The sequence below is a fragment of the Acanthochromis polyacanthus genome, chromosome 18, assembly GCF_021347895.1.
Source record: "Acanthochromis polyacanthus isolate Apoly-LR-REF ecotype Palm Island chromosome 18, KAUST_Apoly_ChrSc, whole genome shotgun sequence".
NCBI classification, from domain to species: Eukaryota; Metazoa; Chordata; class Actinopteri; family Pomacentridae; genus Acanthochromis; species Acanthochromis polyacanthus.
Window position 1 is genome coordinate 20,185,251 of NC_067130.1, and position 26,188 is coordinate 20,211,438.

Sequence of the window (26,188 nt, forward strand, 5' to 3'; positions counted from 1 at the left end):
TTCATACAAGTGCATTATGATCATGAAGTTGATTTGGTGTCCCTCTGATGAGCACAGTTAGCTTCTGCATTAGCGTTAGAAATCAGGAGTTTCCTGCTAGAAGAATCGCACTACAAAAATTATCTGTCTAACCTAGACTTATCATCTTATAATTAGTCAAAAAGTCATTTTGATCTTGTTTTGTGAATAATTTACCATGCAAGAGCAGAATTTTTAAAATTATTGTTTTAAGATTGTCTTTTGTTTCTTACTTAGTTTGTAAATCCTAAAATTAGATATTTTACATGCATAATAAGATAAATGACTGTCAGAGACTCTGATGCCACAGCTTATATTTTCAGACCATTTTTAGCTGTAAAAACTTGTTTCAAGACCTTCTAGGTCCAAGTGATACACTTGGACTTTGGTGACATTATTAGAATTACTGTAAACACTGACGTTGTACCAGCATCAACACATTTGTTTACAAAGCTGTACTGAAAAGTAACATCACATGTTGTGTCAATTCATTATTACAGCACAGACATTTAACAGAGCACATATCACCTCACCACATCTTCATCTTGGTTATTCATTTCAGTTTTTAAGTGCAATGACATCATCGAGGTTATATTTAGTCTAAAAATAAACACAGCTTTTGAAACTGACTGGGTAGTACGATGTATGATCAATGAGCTTTTCAGTGTCTCTCAACTCAGTGGCCTAGGCAAGATTAGGTACTGCAACTTCATAGGCTAAAAGATCTCTATTCCAACCCACAGTCTCTTCAAGCTGTAAATGTATAATGTGATGTATTTTGAGAAGCAACAATTAATCTTAATATTTGAGAGAGCAATTCAAATAAATGTTATTGGCAATGCTAATTCTGTGCACATGTTGATGCTGATCATACATGCAGTCCTGGTTGTGATTTCAGTAGCCAGTCAGGATGTATAATCTTTATATATCTGTATAAGTTTTTGAGTTTATGGGTGCCCCTGATGGCTCAGCTGGTTGAGTGGGTGACCCATGAATGCAGTAACCTGAGTTTGATTCTGGCTCATGGTCTTTTCCTGCATGTCTTGCAAGAAATATTTAGTATTTTTCACTTATTATTGGGTGACATCAAGTCTGATTTCAAGTATTTTGACATGGACATCAGTATTTTCAGCTTATTTTAATCTTTTTGGATACTTACCCGGGACCTTATTTCTAGATTTAAAAATCTTATTTCAAGATTTCTTATCAAGTAAAATTTACTTGCTGCATGGACAGATAATTTCACTAGTTTTAAGTGATTTTCCTGTCAAATTTAGTGTTTTTATCCTCTCTTCGGACTACCATTTTTGCAGTGCATTTGCTATATTAACAACGTCTAGACTGTATTTCTGATTTATTTAATGTTATTCTGATTGGGGAAAAAACAGCTTTTCTTTAAAAAATAAGGACATCTCTAAGTGACCCCAAACTTTTGAACACAGTCCTGTTTATCTATCTATCTATCTATCTATCTATCTATCTATCTATCTATCTATCTATCTATCTATCTATCTATCTATCTATCTATCCATCCATCCATCCATCCATCCATCCATCCATCCATCCATAATAGAGATAGATAGATAGATTAAACCTTTATTAATCCCACAGCGGGGAAATTTACAGTGTACAGCAGCAAATAGAACATTTTCAATTAAAAAAAAGAGTGCAGCATACAATGCACACAGTGCATATATATATATAAATAAAAATATTTTCTTCAGAAGAAGAAAAAAACAGTATTTACAGCAAAATTTCTATGAAATTGCACAGCATCGTTATTTACATTTTTTATTGCATGGGTGAACTGAACTACTGGAAGCAGGCTTGATGGTAAAGTCTGACTGCAGCAGGAAGGAAGGTCCTGCAGTATCTCCCGCGGGTGAAGCAGTCTGTCACTGAAGGAGCTGCCCAGTGATCTTACCGTTTCCTGCAGGGGGTGGGAGGTGTCCTCCATGATAGACAACAGCTTTGTCATCATGTACATATACACACGTGGACAAAATTGTTGGTACCCCTCAGTTAAAGAAGGAAAAACCCACAAGTCTCACTGAAATCACTTGAAACTCACAAAAGTAACAATAAATAAAAATTTATTGAAAATTAAATAATCAAAATCAGCCATTACTTTTGAATTGTTGATTAACATAATTATTTAAAAAAACAAATTAATGAAATAGGGCTGGACAAAAATGATGGTACCCATAACTTAATATTTTGTTGCACAACCTTTTGAGGCAATCACTGCAATTAAACGATTTCTGTATTTGTCAATGAGCGTTCTGCAGCTGTCAACAGGTATTTTGGCCCACTCCTCATGAGCAAACAGCTCCAGTTGTCTCAGGTTTGATGGGTGTCTTCTCCAAATGGCATGTTTCAGCTCCTTCCACATATGTTCAATGGGATTCAGATCTGGGCTCATAGAAGGCCACTTTAGAATAGTCCAACGCTTTTCTCTCAGCCATTCTTGGGTGTTTTTGGCTGTGTGTTTTGGATCGTTGTCCTGTTGGAAGACCCATGACCTGCGACTGAGACCAAGCTTTCTGACACTAGGCAGCACATTTCTCTCCAGAATGCCTTGATAGTCTTCAGATTTCATCGTACCTTGCACACTTTCAAGACACCCTGTGCCAGATGCAGCAAAGCAGCCCCAAAACATTCCTGAGCCTCCTCCATGTTTCACCGTAGGGACAGTGTTCTTTTCTTCGTATGCTTGGTTTTTGAGTCTATGAACATAGAGTTGATGTGCCTTACCAAAAAGCTCCAGTTTGGTCTCATCTGTCCAAAGGACATTCTCCCAGAAGCTTTGTGGCTTGTCAACATGCATTTTTGCAAATTCCAGTCTCGCTTTTTTATGAGTTTTTTTCAGCAGTGGTGTCCTCCTTGGTCGTCTCCCATGAAGTCCACTTTGGCTCAAACAATGACGAATGGTGCGATCTGACACTGATGTACCTTGGCCTTGGAGTTCACCTTTAATTTCTTTGGAGGTTGCTCTGGGCTCTTTGGATACAATTCCAACGATCCGTCTCTTCAATTTGTCATCAATTTTCCTCTTGCGGCCACGTCCAGGGAGGTTGGCTACTGTCCCGTGGGTCTTGAACTTCTGAATAATATGAGCCACTGTTGTCACAGGAACTTCAAGCTGTTTAGAGATGGTCTTATAGCCTTTACCTTTAAGATGTTTGTCTATAATTTTTTTTCGGATGTCCTGGGACAATTCTCTCCTTCGCTTTCTGTTGTCCATGTTCAGTGTGGTACACACCTTTTCACCAAACAGCAGGGTGACTACTTGTCTCCCTTTAAATAGGCAGACTGACTGATTATAAGTTTGGAAACACCTGTGATGTCAATTAAATGACACACCTGAGTTAATCATGTCACTCTGGTCAAATAGTTTTCAATCTTTTATAGAGGTACCATCATTTTTGTCCAGGCCTGTTTCATTAGTTTGTTTTTTTAAATAATTATGTTAATCAACAATTCAAAAGTAATGGCTGATTTTGATTATTTAATTTTCAATAAATTTTTATTTATTGTTACTTTTGTGAGTTTCAAGTGATTTCAGTGAGAATTGTGGGTTTTTCCTTCTTTAACTGAGGGGTACCAACAATTTTGTCCACGTGTGGACAAAATTGACTATGATGCTACTTGCTTAATAAGGGATTACTATGGCTTAATATGTAAGCATCACACGACACTAGAATACGCTAGATTGAACAGTTTGTCTCTGAAATGTTTTGTACTCCAGATACTGCAACCACAGGTTCTTCAGAGACACAACAAGTCTAGAGGTGTTAGTGTTAGCCTAGCACTGTCAGCAAAATAAGTGACAGTTGCACTGACACCAACAGAAATATTGCAGCATTTTATCTTTAACATGTAAACTCAGCATGCTGTGAAAAAATGCTGATCATCGGTTAAGTAAACTGGTACAAATTTACACCATGCCTCTAACAACCAATCACATTGCAATTATATTCATGATGTCTGTGTAGAACTGACTTGTGGGGTGTAAAATCATTTAATCATTTCATCCTATTGGATATGTGTGAGTGTGTGTGTGTGTGTGTGTGTGTGTGTGTGTGTGTGTGTGTGTGTGTGTGTGTGTGTGTGTGTGTGTGTGTGTGTGTGTGTGTGTGTGTGAAGTTGTACCACAATTAGTGTACAAATTCTTCAGTTATAGCCAAAAACAGGTTTTGTGAGGTCACAGTGACCTTTGAACTTTGACCACCAAATTCTAATCAGCTCATTTGCATTGCATTTCAAATCTAAAATCTTGAATATTAGGAACAATATTGGAGTTTCCTCTGTTGGTGGACCTGACCACTCTCCCTCCGCTCAGTACCATGGTGCCAGCACTCTTTCCAACTTCACTCCTATTCAGTGCAGTGAACTACAGGAAGTTGTGCAACAGCTAAGCTCTGCAACTTGCTCTATTGAGCTCATGCCCACTAGGTTGTTTAAAGATGTTTTTAACTGTATTGTCGATGATGTACTCAAAATTGTAAATACCTCCTTAGAGTCTGGAATCTTCCCCTCATGTCTCAAACATGCTATTATAACACCTCTGTTGAAAAAGAATAACCTTGATCCATTTGCTGTTGAGAACTACAGACCAATTTCAAACCTTCCATTCCTGGGGAAAATTCTGGAGAAGGTTGTTTACCAACAATTACTTGGGTATCTGTCGTATAATAGCCTGTTTGATGTTTACCAGTCTGGTTTTAGAAATAATCATAGTACAGAAACTGCCCTAGTCAGAGTTATCAATGATCTGAAAATTAATACAGACAACCATAAAGTTTCTATTCTGTTACTTCTTGACCTTAGTGCAGCTTTTGATACTGTGGATCATGTCATTTTACTCCAGCGCCTTGAACAGTGTTTGGGCCTCAGAGGCACAGTCCTTAACTGGCTTTCATCATATCAAAGTGGTAGATCTTTCTCTGATAATGTCAGCATTCAATACGGAGTCCCACAAGGATCAATTCTTGGTCCTCTGCTTTTCAATTTGTATATGTTACCACTTGGGTCCATTATCCAGCACCATAATATTCAATATCATTCTTATGCTGACGACACGCAATTATACGTATCTGTTACTGCTAATAATTTGGGTCCAGTCAATGACCTCCTTCAGTGCATTACAGATATTAAGTATTGGATGGCAACTAACTTTTTACAGCTGAATGAAGATAAAACAGAGATTCTTTTAGTTGGTCCGAGTGCTCTGAGGCAACATATTCTCCCTTTGTTAACTCCTCTGTCAGTAAAACCATGTGAGCTTGTCAAGAACTTGGGTGTTATTTTAGACGCTGATCTTAACTTTCAGAAACATATAGCTAATATCTCCAAGACTGCCTTTTATCATCTCAGAAATATGTCTAAAGTAAAATGCTTTCTGTCGCAAGCAGACTCTGAAAGACTGGTTCATGCTTTTATCTCCAGTAGATTAGATTATTGCAATGCACTTTTTGCTGGACTGACAAAGCAAGTACTACATAAACTTCAGCTTATTCAGAATGCTGCGGCCAGAATTTTAACCAAAACTAAGAGGTATGAACACATCACTCCTGTTCTATCCTCTCTTCACTGGCTTCCAGTGAAACAAAGAATCGATTTTAAAATACTTCTTATTGTTTATAAATCTATGAATGGTTTAGCTCCTTCCTACGTTGTTGACATGCTCACTGAATACATACCGGACAGATCCCTTAGATCATCCAGTAAAAGTCTTCTTATCATACCAAGAATTAACTCAAAATCTGCTCGTGGTGCTTTCAGTCACTACGGTCCCACTCTCTGGAATTCTCTACCTCAAGAACTAAGGTCTGCTACAACAGTGTCTTCTTTTAAAAGCAGACTAAAAACGTATCTTTTTGCACAAGCCTTTGACTAGGTTCAAAATGATTGGCTGGGTGATAGCATTTTATTATGGAATTAATGTTATTATTATTGTTTTTATTTTTATTTTAATATTATATCTTAATACCTTGTAAAACTGTTTGTTTTATTGCTACCCTCTATTGTCATTTAATTATTTGTTCTTAAGCACATTGAGTCGGCGCTTGTCGTATGAAATGTGCTATATAAATAAATGTGACTTGACTTGACTTGACATTGTTCGTCCAGGTGGGTGTTTGTGCCACATTTGAAGAAATTTTCATGATACAACCAACAGATATCATGTTCAAAAATGAATATTTTCTGCTGTAGCTTAAAGGAAGAATCCAGTGAAAAGGAGACGCAACAGACTAACTGAAAAGTTTTCCTGCATAGCTAAATGGACATGTTTACTGTGCAATAACGTAGAAGTTGCTGGTGTATGCACATACCGTTCAAAAGTTAGTGGACCCCCAGACAATTTCATGTTTTTCATGAAAACTCACACTTTTTTCATGTATGTCAGGAAATTCTTGAGTGGAGTCCTGACTTCTCCAAATTAATACTCAGAGTTGTCTCTCAAGTCAAAGCAAAGTTTTACTTACGCAAGAAATCACTTGAACAGAGCAAAGTCTGACAATAGGTGGAAACAGTTTCATTTTTAGGCAGGCACATATACAAGTTACATTGGTATTATCAGCTTCTGAGCAGCCAGTTTCAACCGGCTTCTTGCAGGACCAATTTGTTATATTTTCATGGCCAAAGTTAAATCATGGGAATTTACTGGGTACATTGGGTTATTTGAGTTCACAGTCACTTAGCTATACCGTAGTTTGAAATCAGAAAGAGCATTTAATCATAACATCACTACAATTTTATAAAAAATGTGCTAAGATAATTGTACAAGGGTTTTCTGATCATCAATTAGCCTTTCAGCACCATTAGCTAACACAGTGTGCCATTAGAACACAACACATTAGACAGATCATCAAACGAAACCTACTCCTTCTCAAGATCTGCCAAAGTTGTGAACAATTTCATCGCCCACAGTGGTGTCCCAGATATCTGGAGATTTAAATTTGACAACAAGAAAGCATTCTCTTTCTTCTCTAGTGTCCACCACACATACACTCACATTGATTACTTCCTTCTGGACAATAGACTACTTGGTAATGTTAGCACCTGCTCATATCAAAGAATTACAATATCAGACCATGGTGCTGTTTCATTTCATATAGATTTACCTAAATGCATTAGGCCATCTCATAACTGGACCTCAATGGAAACCTCTCACTCCACCCTATGGGAGATGATTAAAGCCTATATTCTGGGGCAAATAATTGAATACTCCTCCAGAGCAAAAAAAAATCTGATATGTAGATAAAAGTGTTACTCACTCACTTCAGGATATCAAGAGACTTTGGAAAAGTGACCTTGGCTGAGAAAGGGCAACTAATGAGTGGGAGGCTGAGTTGAAACTATTAAATATTCCTCCCCCTGTGCTAGGCACCGTTGTATACAGTTTAATGTGGTGTTGAGAGTGCACTTGACCAGAGCAAGGCTGGCAAATATGTTCACCAACACAAATCCTTCATGTCCTCGTTGTCAAGGCCAACAGATCAAATACATATGTTTTGGTCCTGCCCTAGACTTAATACATTTTGGTCTAGCATTTTTGGTGCACATAGGATCATGTTTCAAATAGATATTACTCCCAATCCTGTGTGTGTGCCTTATTTGGTTATAGCCAGGAGATCTCTTTACTTAAAGAAAATGCTCAGGTAATTATAGCATTCACCTCCTTAATAGCCCGGTTTCTCATACTTCTTTCCTGGAAAGAGCAGGCACCTCCCAACTTCACTAGATGGATCAAAGACACCATGCATTTTGTAAAACTTGGAAGAAGAGAACACACCCTGAAAGGCTCTTTGCACAATTTCAGGAAGACTTGGACCCCTTTTTGAGAATACTACGACAGCTTACAAGTCCCACTGAATAGAGATGATGAATAAACAATAGAAAAGTAGAAGAAGGATGGATGACACTCCCCTCCCCTATTCTTTTAATTTCATTTTTTGTACCCTCCCCCCTTACATTTTTTCTTTTTTTCCCTTTTTCTTTTCAAATTAATTAATTAATTAATTAATTAATTAATTAAATAAATAAATAAATAATTTAAAATATTTTTGTTTGTTTGATTGTTTGCCGGTGCTTTGGTTAATTTTTCCTTGTCGTTTATAATTTTATTTTTTTTATGGAGAAGTAAAGAGAATGACTGTCTCATCACGATGTGTGTATGCCTGGCACCTATGCTGTCGTGGATTACTTCTGTTTAGTGCAGTCATAGGTGTGGGATCTGGGCCTTGGGGCTCAAGGGAGGGCTGGGGTGGGGTGGGATTGGATGAGCAGGGCATGGAAGAAGAAGGACAACTGCAAATATTGTAACCAACATGCTGCAGGAGCAATTCTATGTTCTATATTCTCTAACCTCCAATGTTACCTCCAAAGCAAACTGCATCACAATGAAGTTAATGGAGGATTCAATAAAAACTGTTAAATGAAAAAAAAAATGATGGAAATAGGCCTCTGTATCCCTATGTAGATATTCCATTAAAAATCCACTGTTTCCAGCTAGAATAGTTATTTACCACATCAACAATGTCTAGACTGTATTTCTGATTCATTTAATGTTCTCCTGATTGGGGAAAAAACCTGCTTCTCTTTCTAAAATAAGAGCATTTCCAAGTGACCACAAACTTTTGAACGGTAGTGTTTGTTATGGATATTTTGCAGCATGGTTCCTGTTCCCAAGGGGCCATGAGGTCTGAAGCCTGTAAGCTGATTAGAGCTGAGGAACTCCAAGCTGTGTGCGTGTGTGTGTGTGCGCGCGTGTTATTTGGGGTGTTTTGTGTGTGTGGTATGCTTTGTGTTTTTGCCTCTTCTAGCCAGGGTTTATAAAAAATGTCGAGAGCAAGCATGAGGTATGAGGTGGATAGTCGCCTGGACTGCTGATGTAGAACTGTTGAGGTCATCAGAGACAGAAAGTAGAGTTTATGTTGGTGAGGATGTCTTTGCTTTTGTTGCGTGCGAGTAGGAGTGTCTGTGCATGGGAGGAGAGTACTAGTGGGCCCTGTGGTGTGTGTCAACCCTCTTAAAGCCTCTGGCTCTTTGCTGCTTTGGAGATTTTAGTGGATTTCTACCACAGCTTACAGAAGACCTTTTCCAACTGACTGAATGTTGCAGGTCTTTCTTAGACCAAATAAACTCAAATCATACAAGGCTGATTGAAACAACAAAACTATCTGTGGAATAATCCCTGAAGAAGACGCCGTTAAAGCAGCAAAGTGTAAGAACCAGCTGAAAAGACCTATGTGAGAAGAAGCGAACGTGTCTCACTTATCTCCACTCATGGTGGAAACCACAGAGCTGTGAGTCAAGGACTCTCAGTTATATCAAGAGGACAGGGAAACAGAGGCTTACTTTTTCCAATTCAAACCTGAGGATCTACTTTTGGGTCTCCTGTCAGAGGATCCAACAAGCATGGAGGATTCTGGGGTCTCTTTTCCTTCTATCATGGCCTCCCGTTGGACCTTACCTGGCTCTCAAATAGGTAAAGATGTCAAGAGAATGAGGGAAACATGACTTGATATAGTGGACAAAATCAAAGAAAGGGTAACTGGTTACATTTTTAACTTGGTTTAATTATACTGTCAATACATTTACTTCTATTTGCTTTTGCAGAATTTTGTAGGGACCATCACATTTAGTTGTTATCTCCAAAACTGCTGAAGAGTTGTTCCTAAAAAATAAGAAAAAACAACATTGCATATTGGGGATGTTCTGTGTGGATAATGCTGTCATCATGTTTTTTAAACTTTATTCTCTGAACCGCAAGAAGTTAAACTGCTGCAATGCCGTTGTTTTTTTGATTCCAAAGTGAAGTGCTTCTGTGGAAACAACACGACCATGGCTAAAACTAGAGAGAACTCCAAGCTGTCTCCTATGCAGTAGACACAGTTATCAAGCTATGAAAATAGAAAGTAGAAATTGTTAGATTATTTATTTAAAAAAAATCTGAAATCAGCATTCTTTTTTGCCCACAGCTGTTACTAATCTTGGAAAAAGGGGACTGAAATGTTATAGATAATTTATTAACGTATTTACATTTGAAATGTGTTTCTATGCTTGTCTATTCTTTTCTTGGTGTGTTTACACAGCCTGCAGTTCAGACGAAAAGTCACTACATTTTATTTTATTTTTTTTTTTACACTAATCTGGTCACAGCTAAGTCACTACAAGCTGCACAGTTGCACATGTGGCACCCAGGAATCAGGCTGGACTCAGATGAACTTACTCTGAAATGATAAAATACGCGACTGACTTGGCTGGTCTTCAGTGTGACTTGAACTGGCTTTGGACGAAGTATAATACACACGTGGACAAAATTGTTGGTACCCCTCAGTTAAAGAAGGAAAAACCCACAATTCTCACTGAAATCACTTGAAACTCACAAAAGTAACAATAAATAAAAATTTATTGAAAATTAAATAATCAAAATCAGCCATCACTTTTGAATTGTTGATTAACATAATTATTTTTAAAAAACAAACTAATGAAATAGGGCTGGACAAAAATGATGGTACCCATAACTTAATATTTTGTTGCACAACCTTTTGAAGCAATCACTGCAATTAAACGATTTCTGTATTTGTCAATGAGTGTTCTGCAGCTGTCAACAGGTATTTTGGCCCACTCCTCATGAGCAAACAGCTCCAGTTGTCTCAGGTTTGATGGGTGTCTTCTCCAAATGGCATGTTTCAGCTCCTTCCACATATGTTCAATGGGATTCAGATCTGGGCTCATAGAAGGCCACTTTAGAATAGTCCAACGCTTTTCTCTCAGCCATTCTTGGGTGTTTTTGGCTGTGTGTTTTGGATCGTTGTCCTGTTGGAAGACCCATGACCTGCGACTGAGACCAAGCTTTCTGACACTAGGCAGCACATTTCTCTCCAGAATGCCTTGATAGTCTTCAGATTTCATCTTACCTTGCACACTTTCAAGACACCCTGTGCCAGATGCAGCAAAGCAGCCCCAAAACATTACTGAGCCTCCTCCATGTTTCACCGTAGGGACAGTGTTCTTTTCTTCGTATGCTTGGTTTTTGAGTCTATGAACATAGAGTTGATGTGCCTTACCAAAAAGCTCCAGTTTGGTCTCATCTGTCCAAAGGACATTCTCCCAGAAGCTTTGTGGCTTGTCAACATGCATTTTTTGCAAATTCCAGTCTCGCTTTTTTATGAGTTTTTTTCAGCAGTGGTGTCCTCCTTGGTCGTCTCCCATGAAGTCCACTTTGGCTCAAACAACAACGAATGGTGCGATCTGACACTGATGTACCTTGGCCTTGGAGTTCACCTTTAATTTCTTTGGAGGTTGCTCTGGGCTCTTTGGATACAATTCCAACGATCCGTCTCTTCAATTTGTCATCAATTTTCCTCTTGCGGCCACGTCCAGGGAGGTTGGCTACTGTCCCGTGGGTCTTGAACTTCTGAATAATATGAGCCACTGTTGTCACAGGAACTTCAAGCTGTTTAGAGATGGTCTTATAGCCTTTACCTTTAAGATGTTTGTCTATAATTTTTTTTCGGATGTCCTGGGACAATTCTCTCCTTCGCTTTCTGTTGTCCATGTTCAGTGTGGTACACACCTTTTCACCAAACAGCAGGGTGACTACTTGTCTCCCTTTAAATAGGCAGACTGACTGATTATGAGTTTGGAAACACCTGTGATGTCAATTAAATGACACACCTGAGTTAATCATGTCACTCTGGTCAAATAGTTTTCAATCTTTTATAGAGGTACCATCATTTTTGTCCAGGCCTGTTTCATTAGTTTGTTTTTTTAAATAATTATGTTAATCAACAATTCAAAAGTAATGGCTGTTTTTGATTATTTAATTTTCAATAAGTCTTTATTTATTGTTACTTTTGTGAGTTTCAAGTGATTTCAGTGAGAATTGTGGGTTTTTCCTTCTTTAACTGAGGGGTACCAACAATTTTGTCCACGTGTGTAAATCACAACAATCCAGGTGACCAATAGGAATGACCCAAAATAACAACGTGTCCCAAAATAATTCAATTTATAATCATGAAGCTACAGAATTTCATTCTACATAAAGTTTTATACAACATATTGAGATTAATTCTATCATGTTACAAAGTATCCAACTCATTCTCTGATTGCAAGTCTTATCGTGCATTTTTTGATAATCACAGCAAAGTAAATTAGCTTCAGGATTACAATAAATTCAGTTACAGATTGAACTGAATTTTTTTTAACAATTCAATAATGACCAAAACCATGTACTGTGTGTTTAACAAAATGTATCACATAAAGAAATCTTCTTATTACCTCCGCCAAGGAGGTTATGTGACACCCGGCATTTGTGTGTCTGTCTGTCTGTTAGCAAGATAACTCAAAAACGCCTGGGCAGATTCACATGAAATTTTGAGGGAATGTAGACTATGGTAAGAGGAAGAGCTGATTTAATTTTGGTGGCAATCCGGAAAAGATCCTGGATTCTGGATCACTTTGAATTTTTTAGTATGTTTCAGTATGTGGTTCAAAATAGGTTAGTATGTCGTCCAACAAATTGGAGCAAGGTGTCCAGATAGCTCAACTGGTTAAGAAGGTGATTCGTAAACAGAACTGTGTCAGAGATGCAAGTTCAATTCCAGCTGTGATCCTTTATTTAGTATGTTGTCCAAAATGTGACAAAACGTCATAGTTTATTTAGTATGTTGTCCAAAATGTGACAAAAACGTCATAGTTTAGTATGTCGTCCAAAATATGACAAAAACGTCATAGTTTAGTTTGTCGTCCAAAAAATGACAAAAACGTCATAGTTTAGTGTGTCGTCCAAAATGTGACATAATCGTCATTGTTTACTATGTGGTCTAAAATGTGAGAAAAACGTCAGAGTTTAGTATGTCGTCCAAAATTTCAGTAAAATGTCATATTTTCGTATGTTGTCCAAAATGTGACAAAAACTTCATAGTTTAGTATGTCATCCAAAATGTTCTAAATCATACATAAATGTATGTGAATACAGTGTTCCATGGGAATGTCAATATTGTTGGTGGAGGTCTGCGCTCTCTGAGTGCTTTTCTAGTTTAGTATATGGTCCAAAATAGGACAAAAACATCATAGGTTAGTATGTCGTCCAACAACTTGGAGCAAGGTGTCCAGATAGCTCAACTGGTTAAGAAGGTGATTTGTAAACAGAACTGTGTCAGAGACGCAGGTTCAATTCCAGCTCATGATCCTTTACTGCATGGGTTTCCTGTTTTCCTCTCTATCCTTGGCGGAGGTCTGCACTCTCTGAGTGCTCTTCTAGTTTACAGTATCATTTAAACTATTCATATCTGTTTTCCCTGTATATGAATGTAAAGGGTAAATACACACAATACTTTACATGTCACACACTGAATTTGTTCTTTTTAACTAAATGCGGTGCATTTATTTTTGACTAATTTAAATTACATTTAAATGAGACATGTTGCATGAAGTGGAGTTGCAAAGTGGCTTGGTGGTTAGCACTTTTACTATGTAGCTACAGGATCCCTGGTTTGCATCCCTGCCTTCTCTGAATCTTTCTGCATGGAGTTTGTATGCTCTCCCTGTTCCTCTCACAGCCCAAAAACATTCTGAGGTTAACCGGTAACTCTAAATTGTCCATAGGTGTGAATGGAAGTGTGATTGTCTCTCTATGTAGCCCTGTGATAGACTGGTGACATGCCCAGGGGGTCCTCTGTCTTCTTCCTAAGTCTGGTAGGATAGACTCCAGCCCCCCATGACCCTAATATGGATTAAGCGGTGTATAGATAGTGGATGGATGGATGTTGCACGAAATTTTTTATTTATTTTCTCTTTAAATCGCATCCATGTGATCACCTAAATATTGATCGCTGAACCTGATAAACTTTTGCATTATTCTTACGACTGCTATAAACACACGGTTACAGCTTGGGGTTTGTTCTTCCTCAGCAGTTCCTGTGCAGCTGTCCACCACTTAAAATTCAGAGTTCTGAGCAGATCACCTACGCTGAAGTAAAAGAAAAAAGTTACTACCTGTTAAGTTAGCAATTAATGGGGAATTTCGTGCCAAAACAGCTTATTACTCCACCAAGGAACACAGCGGAATTATGTGTCGATCGGCGTTGGTTTGTCTATCTGTTAGCAACAGTACTCAAAAATGGGCTAACGGATTTTGATAAAATTTTCAGGAAAAGTCTAAAATGACACAAGGACCAAGTGATTAGATTTTGCCAGTGATGCAGCTTATAGTCTGGATCAATGGATTTGTTAAAGATTTCTGCATCATTGCGAGAGCGCAGTACGGTTCACTGTAACTATGACAAATGAACACTACGTCAGCTGCTTGCTGATGATCACATAGTACTACTACCACTACAAATCGGACCACAAATTTTTTAAAGATTTCATCAATCAGAAATCGCACACTGACTGAGCAGCCTTGGGGGAGCACTGCACCCTCTGAATGCTATTCTTGTATTGTTTATTTTGCTATCAGCTGTCATTAACTCACTTTTGGTTTGTTTTCTAACACTTACTTATGACCTTACTGTATCTATACTATGTGTGCTATTTGGTGCTGGGCAAGCAGTTTATGAGAACTACATTGTTAAAAACAACTCCTTGCTGCTGAAAATATGGATGACAGAGGGGGAGTTTATGATCTTGAGAACCAAAATGATGAGTGAAAATTCTCTGTCGAGCTGAAGCAAACTGCAGAGTCTATCTGAGTCATTTCATCCATTTTTATTATGAAAATTTTGACTGGTACAGCCTTTAGTCATTTGCATAGGTATGGTATATTAACTACTAGAGAGCAGTGTGCATTAGCACTTCACCCAGTGGCCCAAAGCTGACCCATAACATTGTAAACATATTACACCCTGATCTCCCTCTGTGGGATTACATAGGCTAGTCGACATTCAATTTCAGACACATAAGTATGCGAGCTACTGTGCAATAATATAAGCAAACTGTGACCTGAGCTGACATGAACATGGAAACTGCAGCTACTTCCATTAGGGAGCTGGTTGCATTGTGGAACATTGTATCGTATTATAATTATACACCACGCTGCAGCTAACCAGCATTACATAATTGTTCCCAGTACACGGGAGTGTTGATTGAGATTGTGAACGTCACTGTCACATGCAGCCTGTGACATTTGCAGTTACCGTCCAGCTCTATGTGTTAATGTGTTATCGACTTTTGACTCTTTTAACTCTCATTTTTAAGGAAGAACAAGCAAGTAACTGGGAGACCAGCGACACACACATCCTTGTGTTTATAGGCAAACATACACACAGACACACGATACAAACTGCGGTGGGAGTCCAAATGAGCTTTGCCTCTAGGCTCATGGTGTTAATGGAGATTGATCTGCTCAAAGTAAAATTAGAAAAAGGTCTGGCCTGATAGATTACACATTGCTATCAGATAGTCATTAGAGGGGCGGATTCTCTTTTTCACTTGTTAAAGATGGCTAATGCTGTTTAAATGAGTCTGTTTCCAGTGTCTGGAAACAAAAACTCACCCGCTGTCTTGTTATGCCCGTGGTTCAAGGCAAATTCTGTATAATTTATAAATTAATCATCCAACAATTACATTAAATAGTGTATGCTCATTATCAGTAACTCAGAATAAGCGGCAGCAGACTTTTTGTGCCGATTTACAAAAAAAAAAAGTTGAACTGTGTGATTATTTATTTTACAAAAAATCCAAAAAGACACTTCTGATACTCAGAGCAAGTAACCCAAAAATATGGAAAATGTATTTTTATATTTGGTAAGCTCAGTGACTCTATGACATTAACTTTAAGGGAACATACTGAAGTATAGAGTTCAGATTATTTTCATTGTCAGTTAATCTGTTAATTATTTTCTTGATTAACTTCTTAGTTTTTTGGGCTATAAAATGTTGACCGCAGCCCAAAATTAGAGAATTTTTACCTTTTTCATAAAAAAAATTGCTCATGCAGGTTGATCGAAAATCCTTTGTGACAAGTTGAATAATTGACAGTTACTGATTAATTATTGCAGCTCTACTTGGGTATTTTTTTCACTTTGATGCTCATTGCCTTGCTAGCATGCTACAGTTGCTAAGTAGCACTGAACATGAGCTGAGGGCTGATTGAAATGAAAACAAAGTATTTGAAGTTAATATTTGGACCCAGGGGACTGCACAAGAATTCAAGTAAAGGGAAATGTGTTCATCCTGCTGGGGACATGAAAATGTAGAGTACGATGTATGGCATTTAACAGCTATCAATGAAAATTAGGAGTGTCAGCTTTATGGTGGCACTGGTGCAAAAAATTACATGACCATTGAAGTCAGCAGAGTACATCTTCTGGGGACGAAGAAGACAAAAACTTTCTCTCTCTCTAGAAGTTGAGCTTTCTTTGCAATAGAAAACACTGACCTGTCTGCAACACTGGAGATAATGTTATTCTGTACATTCATGATCCTCCTCTGGGGACCATGAATCTCCAAAATTTCATGCCACTTCATCCAATAAGATTCAATCCAAGAGCCACACCACTAGTAAGACTGAAAATGTAAAGTTTGAGCTCTGAGTGGTGCAAAAAAGAAAGACTATGTGGACAATTTAATTTCCTGAAGTATTTTTTTTTCCTTTTAGGCTTTATTATATAGGACAGTGTAAACAGAGACAGGAAATGAGGGGAGAAGAATGAGGGAAGGACCTGCAGCGAATGGCCATGGACTGAATTCAAACCCATGACCGCCGCATTGGGGACTTTAGCCTCTGTTTATGGATCGCCCCCTAAACCAGTTGACCCCAGGACAATTTTTTATTGACCTGAATTGTTGTTTCATTGTTTTCTTGACCAAAATGTTGTTTCATCAGACTACCACAATTCCTGAATACCACATTAGCATGCTTGTAGCCTTTTCTGTTTTCATTTCTTGTCCATGCTAGGTTGTTTTCTTCTGACATGACTTAAACCAGGTTTTGATAAAAACTGACCGTACCTCTTGTTTGATGTCCATGTTGCAGTGTCCCCAGCTGCAGAGCGGCTGCGCCACATACTGGGTGAGGATGACGGCGCCCCAACACCCACATTATTCACTGAGATGGACACACTACAGCATGAGGGGGGCGAGTTAGAGTGGAAAGAGTCTGCGAGGTATGCTCAATCACACGCTGGAGTGTCAGAACTTTCATTAGTTTAGACTTTTGGGTCATATTTGATGGGATTTAGGGGTTGAAGGTTGCATTTCAGACATCAAGGGCGGTGGGTGAGAGAAGTTCACATTTGATTGAAGCTGCGGTTTAAATTACATAACAGCATCCTGCTGGCTGACTCTCCTAGAACCCGACAAATCAATCACGCTGTGAACCGTCATATAATTCTGCCGCGTTTGCTGAATTCCAACTCCAAACCTCTTTTATTTCTCATTGCTGTAGGTGGGTGAAATTTGAGGAGAAGGTGGAGGAGGGAGGAGAGAGATGGAGCAAACCTCATGTCTCCACGCTGACGCTCCACAGCCTGTTTGAGCTCAGGACCTGCCTGCAGACAGGAAGCATTCTGCTTGATCTGGAAGGCTACTCACTGCCACAGATCGTGGGTGAGTCCCACAAAATATCTACATTTTAGAGCTTCTTTTTTTAAATTTTTTTTCCATAGAAGCAGAAGATGAGCAAGACAAGCAATCCTGTGTCTATTTCCATGTCTAAGCATCGGTATCTAGGCAAATTCAGGCATATGTTAATAGCTGAAATCCAAATTGACTTTCTCCTCTCAGCTTCTAATCAGAATATGTCAAAGTACAAACCATTTTTGAAGCTGCTTCTCAGTCTAGCGGCGCTGATTGGCACGTTAATCGTTTAAAATGACAAACATTCCTGTGACAGTTTGTACCAACTGTTGCTATGTAATTCCATGAGTAATGTGATAACAGGCCAGAATAAAACCGCTGTTGCCTGTTGTTTGGTTTTTGTTCTTTCAACTGAATGTATTGCAACAGTTTTAAAGTCATTTCCTTTGTGTCCAGACTTTAGGGACACCCTGTACATGTACTCACACATTAAATTTCGGCCCAAAGTCCTGCTTGTGGCATTGTGGTCTTGAGGGCCAGGTTTATTCCCAGTGGCACACAAAGCAAGAGTATCCACAGAAGTACATCAAATTAACATTAAATATTTGTCAAGGCATGAAGATTTCTCTCCAGAAAAATCCTGTGATCTCAACAGATCTATGTATCTCGCTAAATTATGCTAATGTAATCTGAACGTCCACTGCAGTGATAATTCTAAAAGAAATTATACGAAACTACATAGCAAATCCACTCCAAACTAAGGTTTGTGTCTGCAAAGTAGGGTTGCAAAATGAAAAATATGCCCTAGACAAAAAGAAACTCTTAAAAAGTTTTTTTGACTTTACATGTGTCATTTTGTATTACAAAGGTCCCTGCACTGAACAACCAGGAGCTTCCTCCAACTTCCTGTTTCTCTCACTCTTCTTTTTCTGTGGCAGCAACCAGCTCCAGAAGCTCTTCTTCTGCTTCTGTCTCCTCCTCCTTCTTTTCTGTCTGTTTTTTCTCTTTCATTTCGTCCTTGCTCTTTTCCATCTTGAAAAACTTCAGGCTCCTGAGCTCTTCCACAGTGTTGTGTTCAGTCCTCCAGGTCTTTTCTTTCTGGTGGAATTCTGTTTCTTCTTCCAACAGAGCAACTCTTGATTCAGACCATGGAGTCTCCAGAGTTCCTGCTGTCTCATAACAATCTGCTCCTTCAGAAAATCAATGTTCTCGTCTCTCTGGAGGTTGAGTTTGGAGTTTTTGTGCCTCTCGGCCTCCAGCAGCTTGTCCTCCAGCCACCTGATGTGGATGTTGTTCCTGAGAGTCTGGTGAGCCTGTGAGCCTCTAAGAACCAGGAGCTTTTTATGTAGCATCCATATTGGTGATGTGCTTCTTCAGGAGTTGTTCTGCTTCATCCTTCTCATCTCCTGCAGTTCTTTAGTCTTCTCCTTTAGCTTTTTCTTCTCTTTCTGAGGTCTGCTCTTCTCATCTTGCAGTTATTTATTTCTGTCATCCATCATCATTTATTTCATTCTCTAGTACCACCTTCTCTTCCTGCTTTTCTTTTGTCTGGAGGTTTCTGACCTCTAACAGCATCTCAGAGACTCTTTCTCCATATTCAGTTTGGAGATTTCTTCATCTCTCTGACTGAGCTGTTCCACCTCGTCTATACCCTCCATGACGTCGGCCCATGTCATGGCTGTTCTCTGGCTCTCTCTAGAGGCCTCGTCCTTCTGCTGGTTGGTGATTTTCTTGCATCTCTTTAACTTTGCTCTCACTGCTCATCAGAAGTTCCTCTAGATTTGGTTCTTGCTCGTCTGTACCTGATGGAGGAACTTCTCCTTGTTGGTGAGCAGCTTTTATAAGTGTCACTGCATGTTACATCCCTTCTCCTTCAGACGGTTGTCTTCCAGAGACACATCCCACGGCTCTGCTCGGTGCAGGTGGATGACCTGTTGCATGCTGGGAAGCAGCCTGGTGAGGGCTGCTTACAAATCCTCCTTGGAGCTTTGGGTAACTTCCAAAGTGAGACTCTGCAGAAATTCAGTAGTCTGGTGTTTTACTGCACTGCCAGACTGGGGTTTCTGGAGAGGATTTGTTGTGTTTTGGTTGTAGAAAAATGTGGCTGTTTGTTGAAGATCCTAGTTGACTGTTGATGCGTGTCTGAAGAACAAGAGAGAAAAAAACCTCTAGGAAACAGTTGATAGAAGGCCTGATTATACAAGGAAGATCTTAGTAATGTTTGGAAAGAAGATGATCTAAAATCTGCTGGGGAAATAAAGTATTTAATTTATAGGCATGAAAAGTAATATATCGCAACTTGTGTGTACCTGCTTTGAACCATGCTAAATTATCTATGTTGTTCATAAACATTTACTTGGACGGTAAACTTTTATTACAGAGGAGATTGTGGATCGGCAGATAGCGGATGGTCTCATTCCTCCGGATCTGAAGGAGAAGATCATCTTTGTGTTGCTCAGGAAGCACCGTCACCAGACTAAGAAACCGATCCACCGCTCCCTGGCTGACATAGGGAAGTCCTCCAACACCGCTTCCAGTAAGTATGTGTGCTGTGTGTATGCATTTTCTTCTACCAATCAGCAATGTCATAGAACCTTCTAATTACATCCTAATGCTTCCTTTGTTTTCTGCCATCACCACCTGTTTCACTTTTCCTCGTAAAATCACCTCTTCTGTGCTCATCGTTTTCACATCTGCTGCTGCTGCTGCTGCTCTGTCAGACCGTAGTCCTCAGGTTAATCTGAGTCGTAGTACTAGTTCAGCTTCCGGGATCCACCGCTCCACAGAAGACCTACGCTCTCGGCAGTCAAGCAGCCTTGGCCGCCTGCGTGAGTCTCAACACACCACACAAACATACAGCACATGCACCTTGATATCGTTCAATTTTCACTACTAAATATAAATGCACTTAAAGGACATTAACCCTCTGAACCCCAAGTTTGTTTGTTTTTTTTTTAGCATTTTTTTCTTTTTTGCTTCTGTCAACTTTTGCCTCACTGTGGGCTCATTCTTCACTGAAATATAAAGTCCTGCACTTATATGGAAACAGCACAACGAAGAGTAGAAGTTAAAAGAATTCAAGAAAGTATGACAAAGTTATAATACCATCAGTCATAAAAGATGAAAAAATGAATGTTGAATTTCTCGAATAATTCAATTTACAAAAAAAGAAACACCTGGAATTCATCCATGATCTAAACACTGCTTAATCCTCATTAAGGTCGTGGAGGGCTGGACCTTCTCCCAGCTGACTTAGGACGAAGGCAGGGGACATCCTGGACAGGTCACCAGTCTATCACAGGGCTACACAGAGAAAAACGATCACATTCACATCCATGGACAATTTAGAGTTCTCAATTAACCTCAGCATGTTTTTTGACAGCTGAACAGTGACTTGGTGGTTAGCACTTTCACCTTGCAGCAAGAAGATCCCCGGTTTGCGCCCCGTCCTTACCAGGATCTTTCTGCATGGAGTTTGCATGTTCTCCCTGTGCATGAGTGAGTTTTCTCTGGGTACTCCGTATTCCTTCCACAGTCCAAAAAACATGCTCAGGTTAATTGGTAGCTCTAAATTGAATGTAGATTTGATTATCTGTCTCTATGTGTAGCCCTGTGATAAACTGGTGACCTGTCCATGGTGCCCCCTGCCTTCACCCTAAGTCTGCTGGGATAGACTCCAGCCCCCCATGACCCTAATGAGGATAAAGTGGTATGTAGATAATGGATGTTTTTGGACTGTGGAAGAAAGCCACATGTGCACTAGAAGAACATGCAAACTCCATGCAGAAAGATCCTGAGAAGGCCGGGACTCAAACTGCGGATCTTTTTGCTGCAAGGCTAAAATGCTAACCACCAAGTCACTGTGCAGCCCACGCTTGGAATCAACATGTCTAATATTTGGTGTTATTCACCACTGAAATAAAAGCTGGTTCCACATGCTATACACGTTTAGCTATTCACATTTTTTGGAACTTCGACAAATACTGCATTTTTCACACTACTCTGCACATCAGCTCAAGAAAGATATTTCGCTATGTTGAAAGTATCTTCGAACAACTTGCTGACAACTTCCTCATCTCTATACCTTTTTGAGCCATGCTGTATTTGTATTCTGTATCTTGCTCATAGTCTCTTTTCATCACCTTTTTGCTATGTGGAAACACAGCCTACAATTTTATGGAAACTTTCTGAATTTCTGTCAGTCTTGGCGTCTCATTTGTGCTGAGCAGCACAATATTTTTTCTTTTTATAAGATCTGTTAAATATAAACTGTTTTTTTTAATGGACTTTTAACTGAAACAAGTACAATACAGTGATTTAGGTAAAATCTGATTTGAAGCTTAGATTTGTTTTTGTTTTCTTCTACAATAGCACGTCAGACGTCTAATCCAATCAAGAATCTGACCATTCTTTGTGTTATTACGGTTTTACAGTTTCTCCTTTAAATCTTGCTAGTGTTTTTCTTTTGGTTCAGAGGGTTAACTCGAGAACTGTCCTTACAGTTTTGAGGTACTCCTCTAGCTTTTCTCATGTACATCACTAGATTTACTTGACAGCTGCAATTATAAATGGTCAAGGATACACACACTGTGTTGTAAACATTCTTGTTTGGCAAGAAAACTAGTGCTATCACTTAAGTGAAATATCTAAGTTCCCCCACTGATAGACATGGAATATTTACATCTGTTGACCACATTTTAAACTCTTGACTGACTTTCTCAACTTCTGCTTTATTCTCTGTTTGGAATTGAAACTGACCCCAGCTAACTCCCAGCTACTGCATGATTGGCTTTCTGTGTGTGCTAATGTGAATATACTGTACACTCACCATGAATACAACATGTTAGGCATAATCTGTGTTTAATTTGAAGATTTTGGTCCTATTGTGTGCACCTTTGCTAGATTTGTTTTTTTCTTGTAACTGGGGATTATTCAAGGATTTTTTGGGCTCTGTGTGGTACATTGTCTTTCTGTTCGATTTTATTTGTTCCCAAATCTGCTTTGAGGAAAGAAAAAAGAAGTGAGTCATTAAATTGTAATCCTCCAGAGGAACAGCTGGTCATGGGTGAAGTTTTATCCTGCCCTCTCTGTTGCTCTCAGGACCATTTAATTGGATAAAATTTGCATTTTTACTCAGCTCCTACTGCATAAATGTTGCTCTTCAAAGCATTGCTCAATCTGTTGTGTTGTTTTTCTCCCTCTTCTTTCTAAAGCAACATATGATACCCAAAACAAGTGTGTGCTTTATTTACAGATCATGCTCAGAGCCGAAGCATGAATGACATTTCAGACACACCAAGCACAGACCAGGTAACTCCTTTTTTCTGTTTCTCTTCTTTGTGCAACACGGGTTTATTTGTGGCGAGTGTTTGTGTTAGTGGCAAAGTTACACACTGCTTCCATGTTCCCTTCATGTTGAAACTTGACAACACATGAGGCTTATTTTTTCCTTAACGAATGTTTCCATACCTAAACTCAAAATAAACACTGTATAGAGAAACTGATGGTAATTCAACACGCATAACAATAAATATCATGTTAATGGCAAGTGCTATAACAGCCATACAAGTTAACCAGGATGCCAGTATTGTACTAAAAGCAACAAAAGCAAGCAACGCCAGGTCTGTAGCACAATGACAGAATTTCTGGTTATTATTTTTGGTTTATCAGTGTCTCTTCAGTTCTCCTGTACTGAGATCAGCAGTAGACTTGATCCAATCACAGCATTTATATCCCCACACTGTGAGAAGAGGGTCTAAATGACTCACCTCAGGTAATGACAGACCTCAAACTCTAATAAGAAGATGCTAAAATTAGAAAGTCAATATATTTAAATAGATTGAATAAATTGCGTTCGTCTATTTTGAGGTTTTGGGATGTTTTGTTTCCATAACATGTCTTCTAGTTTTCTGACTAGAAGCCAGAAAACATCCGAAACACTTTTTTTTTTTTTTTGTATTTGCACCTGCAGATTTCAGTTATAGTGCACGTCTTTGTGTTTGTTATTTCTGCTACTCTGAAACAGAAATCTGCACTTCAGCAGCACTTATGTACGGCAAAAGATTGATTATATTCTGTCTATATTCTTAAGGTTTTATTAAACTTTTCAGATGATTAAACTCTATAATAATATCTGGGTAGTTGATACAGTATAGGAATAGATGAATGTCATTGTGAGTTGTTATTGATTTTTAGTCTGCTGATCTCCTGTTGCCTGTGGGAAAATAATGATGGATTGCTTCAGCTGACAAAACGCATAAAGGGACCCCTTGGTTCTCCTTCTCATAGAGTGTGTCTGTGTTTAGTCTTACTTTATGAGAAGTTATACATAGGACGGATTAGTCCTTCTAATCCAAACAGCCTGGCAGCTAGGATGAGAATTTGTTAACCTGTGTTGTACCTGCATTCTTGTTAGTAGTTCTGACTTCTCTCTCTCTCTTTCTCTCTCTGTGTGTGTGTGTGTTTGTACAGATTTCCTTGAGCTTAGTTGAATCTTTCCATCAAAAAAATAACAGTGCCAAATGAGTTACAGCCATTTTCTTTTCCTTTTTGATCTGTCTTCAAAACATGTAGCAGCCAGTTTAACTGTATTTGTTGTTAAGCAGCAGCACTCGTGTGTGTGTGAGTGAGTGAGTGAGAGAGAGAGAGATTTGGGTAAATTTCTTAACAAGAACTTCAAAGCAAGCAAGAAATCAACTCATGCATGTGACCCCTGAGTCTAGTGTAATTATTTGTTCACAGAAGCTGGCACGTCACCTCCAGCTTTCTTTAATCTGACCAGTTTACACAGTCATAGGGTGAAGTACATGACATCATGTCATGCAGTGCCTCGTGGAGGAGGAAAAGCTACACAAATAAACTTAGTAGTATAGTAGTACACAGTATCGCAGCATATTGTAACTAAAACTTTGAATGGAGCGGGTGGATTACTCTGATTCTTACTCTAAATTAGTTCATAGTAAGATTGAAATGTCTGTTTTATGGTTGCGTTGTACCAAGAAGTGAAAGAAGACCAGCTGGTAAATTGACTCTGAAAGCAGCATTAACAGATTAAAAAGAGATTTTAATTTAAGCAGCCACCACTCTACTGCCACGTGCTCCTGATTGAGGAGGAGGAGGGGTGCAGCAGAAGAGCCCAGGAGAACTTGCTATGTGATTTTACATTGCATGCAACTGACTGTTAAACTCATCCTGGGAAGAAACTTTACAGCTGTACTTCTGACAGTTTCACAGAACTCTGAATCAACAATGACTGTATTTCCATGTAATCATCAGGCCCATTTGAAAGGAAGCTTTTTAAATATTGGCAGAAATAAAAAGAAATTTGATTTGTTTCCATTAATGGCTTTTAACTGAATAAACTAGGCTGCGTAGTGTTGTAAGAGGGTGGCACTGTAGGTTACATGGCTGTAATTAACAGAGTTAAAGTCAGATACAAGTACGGATGTTTGTCAAACTCTTAAAAGTCTCGAAGAAGAACAAGGGAAAATATTTTGGCCATCTATGAGAGAAAAATGGAGGAGAAATTTTGCTCAGTTGGGAAAGTTATAGTTAAGGCAGCAGAAGAGAAAACTGATAAAGAGTAAAATAGCAAAACACTTTTTGTCAAATATAGAAAGTTTTTTTTTGATGTTTTGTTGTTTCCAGGAAGTTTTTTTTAAATGTGACACTTCAAAACATGTATATTTATACACTACCAGTCAAAAGTTTGGGGTCACATAGAAATGTCCTTATTTGAAAGAAAATACTTTTTTTTCCAATGAGGACGACATTAAATGAATCAGAAATATATTCTTGACATTGTTGATATGGTAAATGGCTATTCTAGGTGGAAACGACTGATCGGCTGGAATATCTACATAGAGGTACAGAGGAACATTTCCAGCAACCATCACTCCTGTGTGCTAATGCTACATTGCTTTAGCTAATGGTGTAGAAAGGCTAAATGATGATTAGAAAATCCTTGTGCAATTATGTTAGCACATGAATAAAAGTGTGAGTTTTCATGGAACTGGGTGGCCCCAAACTTTTGAATGATAGTGTATATGTTATAGGTACACTTGCTTACAGAAATCAACTCGGTTCTAGAAAATGATGAAGATGCCACTCCATGATGAGCTAGATAATTATCGACTTACGACAATCAGGACTTTACCCTTGAAGTCTCTGACACTGACATATCTCATCTTTCCAATCTGGAACATGCTGTCGTCACCATTACTGCTGCCTTTGGATGAAATTCGAAGAGCGCAGTACTCTTTTACAAATTCGTAGTCCACAGCAGTGGATTTGTAGTAGGATCAAAATCATGTGATCGTCAGCAGGCAGCTCACGTAGTACTTACTTGTAGTCATAGTTACAGTGACACTGTGCTGCTATCTCACAATGATACAGAAATCTTTAATAAATCAGTGAATCCAGACTATAAATTGCATCACTGCCAAAATCTAATCACTTGGTCCTTGTGTCATTTCTGACCTTCCCTGAAAATTTCATCCAAATTCGTTCATCCATTTTTGAGTAATGTTGCTAACAGACAAACGGACAGACACATAACTCTACCACATTTCTTGGCAGAGTAATAAGTCCTGCTTTTAAAGGGGAGTAACAGATGGCTGAAATGGTTAATAAATCTAAT

General features: G+C 38.7%; 1 protein-coding gene across 3 annotated transcripts in view; it reads left to right on the top strand.

The window, feature by feature from the left end:
• The first annotated feature begins 8,842 nt into the window (after positions 1 to 8,842).
• slc4a5b (solute carrier family 4 member 5b) overlaps positions 8,843 to 26,188 on the top strand; it is a 44,002-nt gene continuing 26,656 nt past the window's right edge. For 2 of the 3 annotated variants that reach the window (XR_007937667.1, XM_051938757.1), the window contains exons 1-6: positions 8,843 to 9,511; positions 17,009 to 17,138; positions 17,420 to 17,580; positions 19,931 to 20,086; positions 20,271 to 20,378; positions 22,805 to 22,860. Coding sequence is in view for 1 of the 3 variants with exons in the window: in XM_051938757.1 (XP_051794717.1) it covers positions 9,442 to 9,511; positions 17,009 to 17,138; positions 17,420 to 17,580; positions 19,931 to 20,086; positions 20,271 to 20,378; positions 22,805 to 22,860 (681 nt within the window). In the remaining 2 variants the exon portion in view is untranslated. The remainder of the gene's footprint in view (positions 9,512 to 17,008; positions 17,139 to 17,419; positions 17,581 to 19,930; positions 20,087 to 20,270; positions 20,379 to 22,804; positions 22,861 to 26,188) is intronic. The other variant, XR_007937668.1, reaches the window with a different exon arrangement.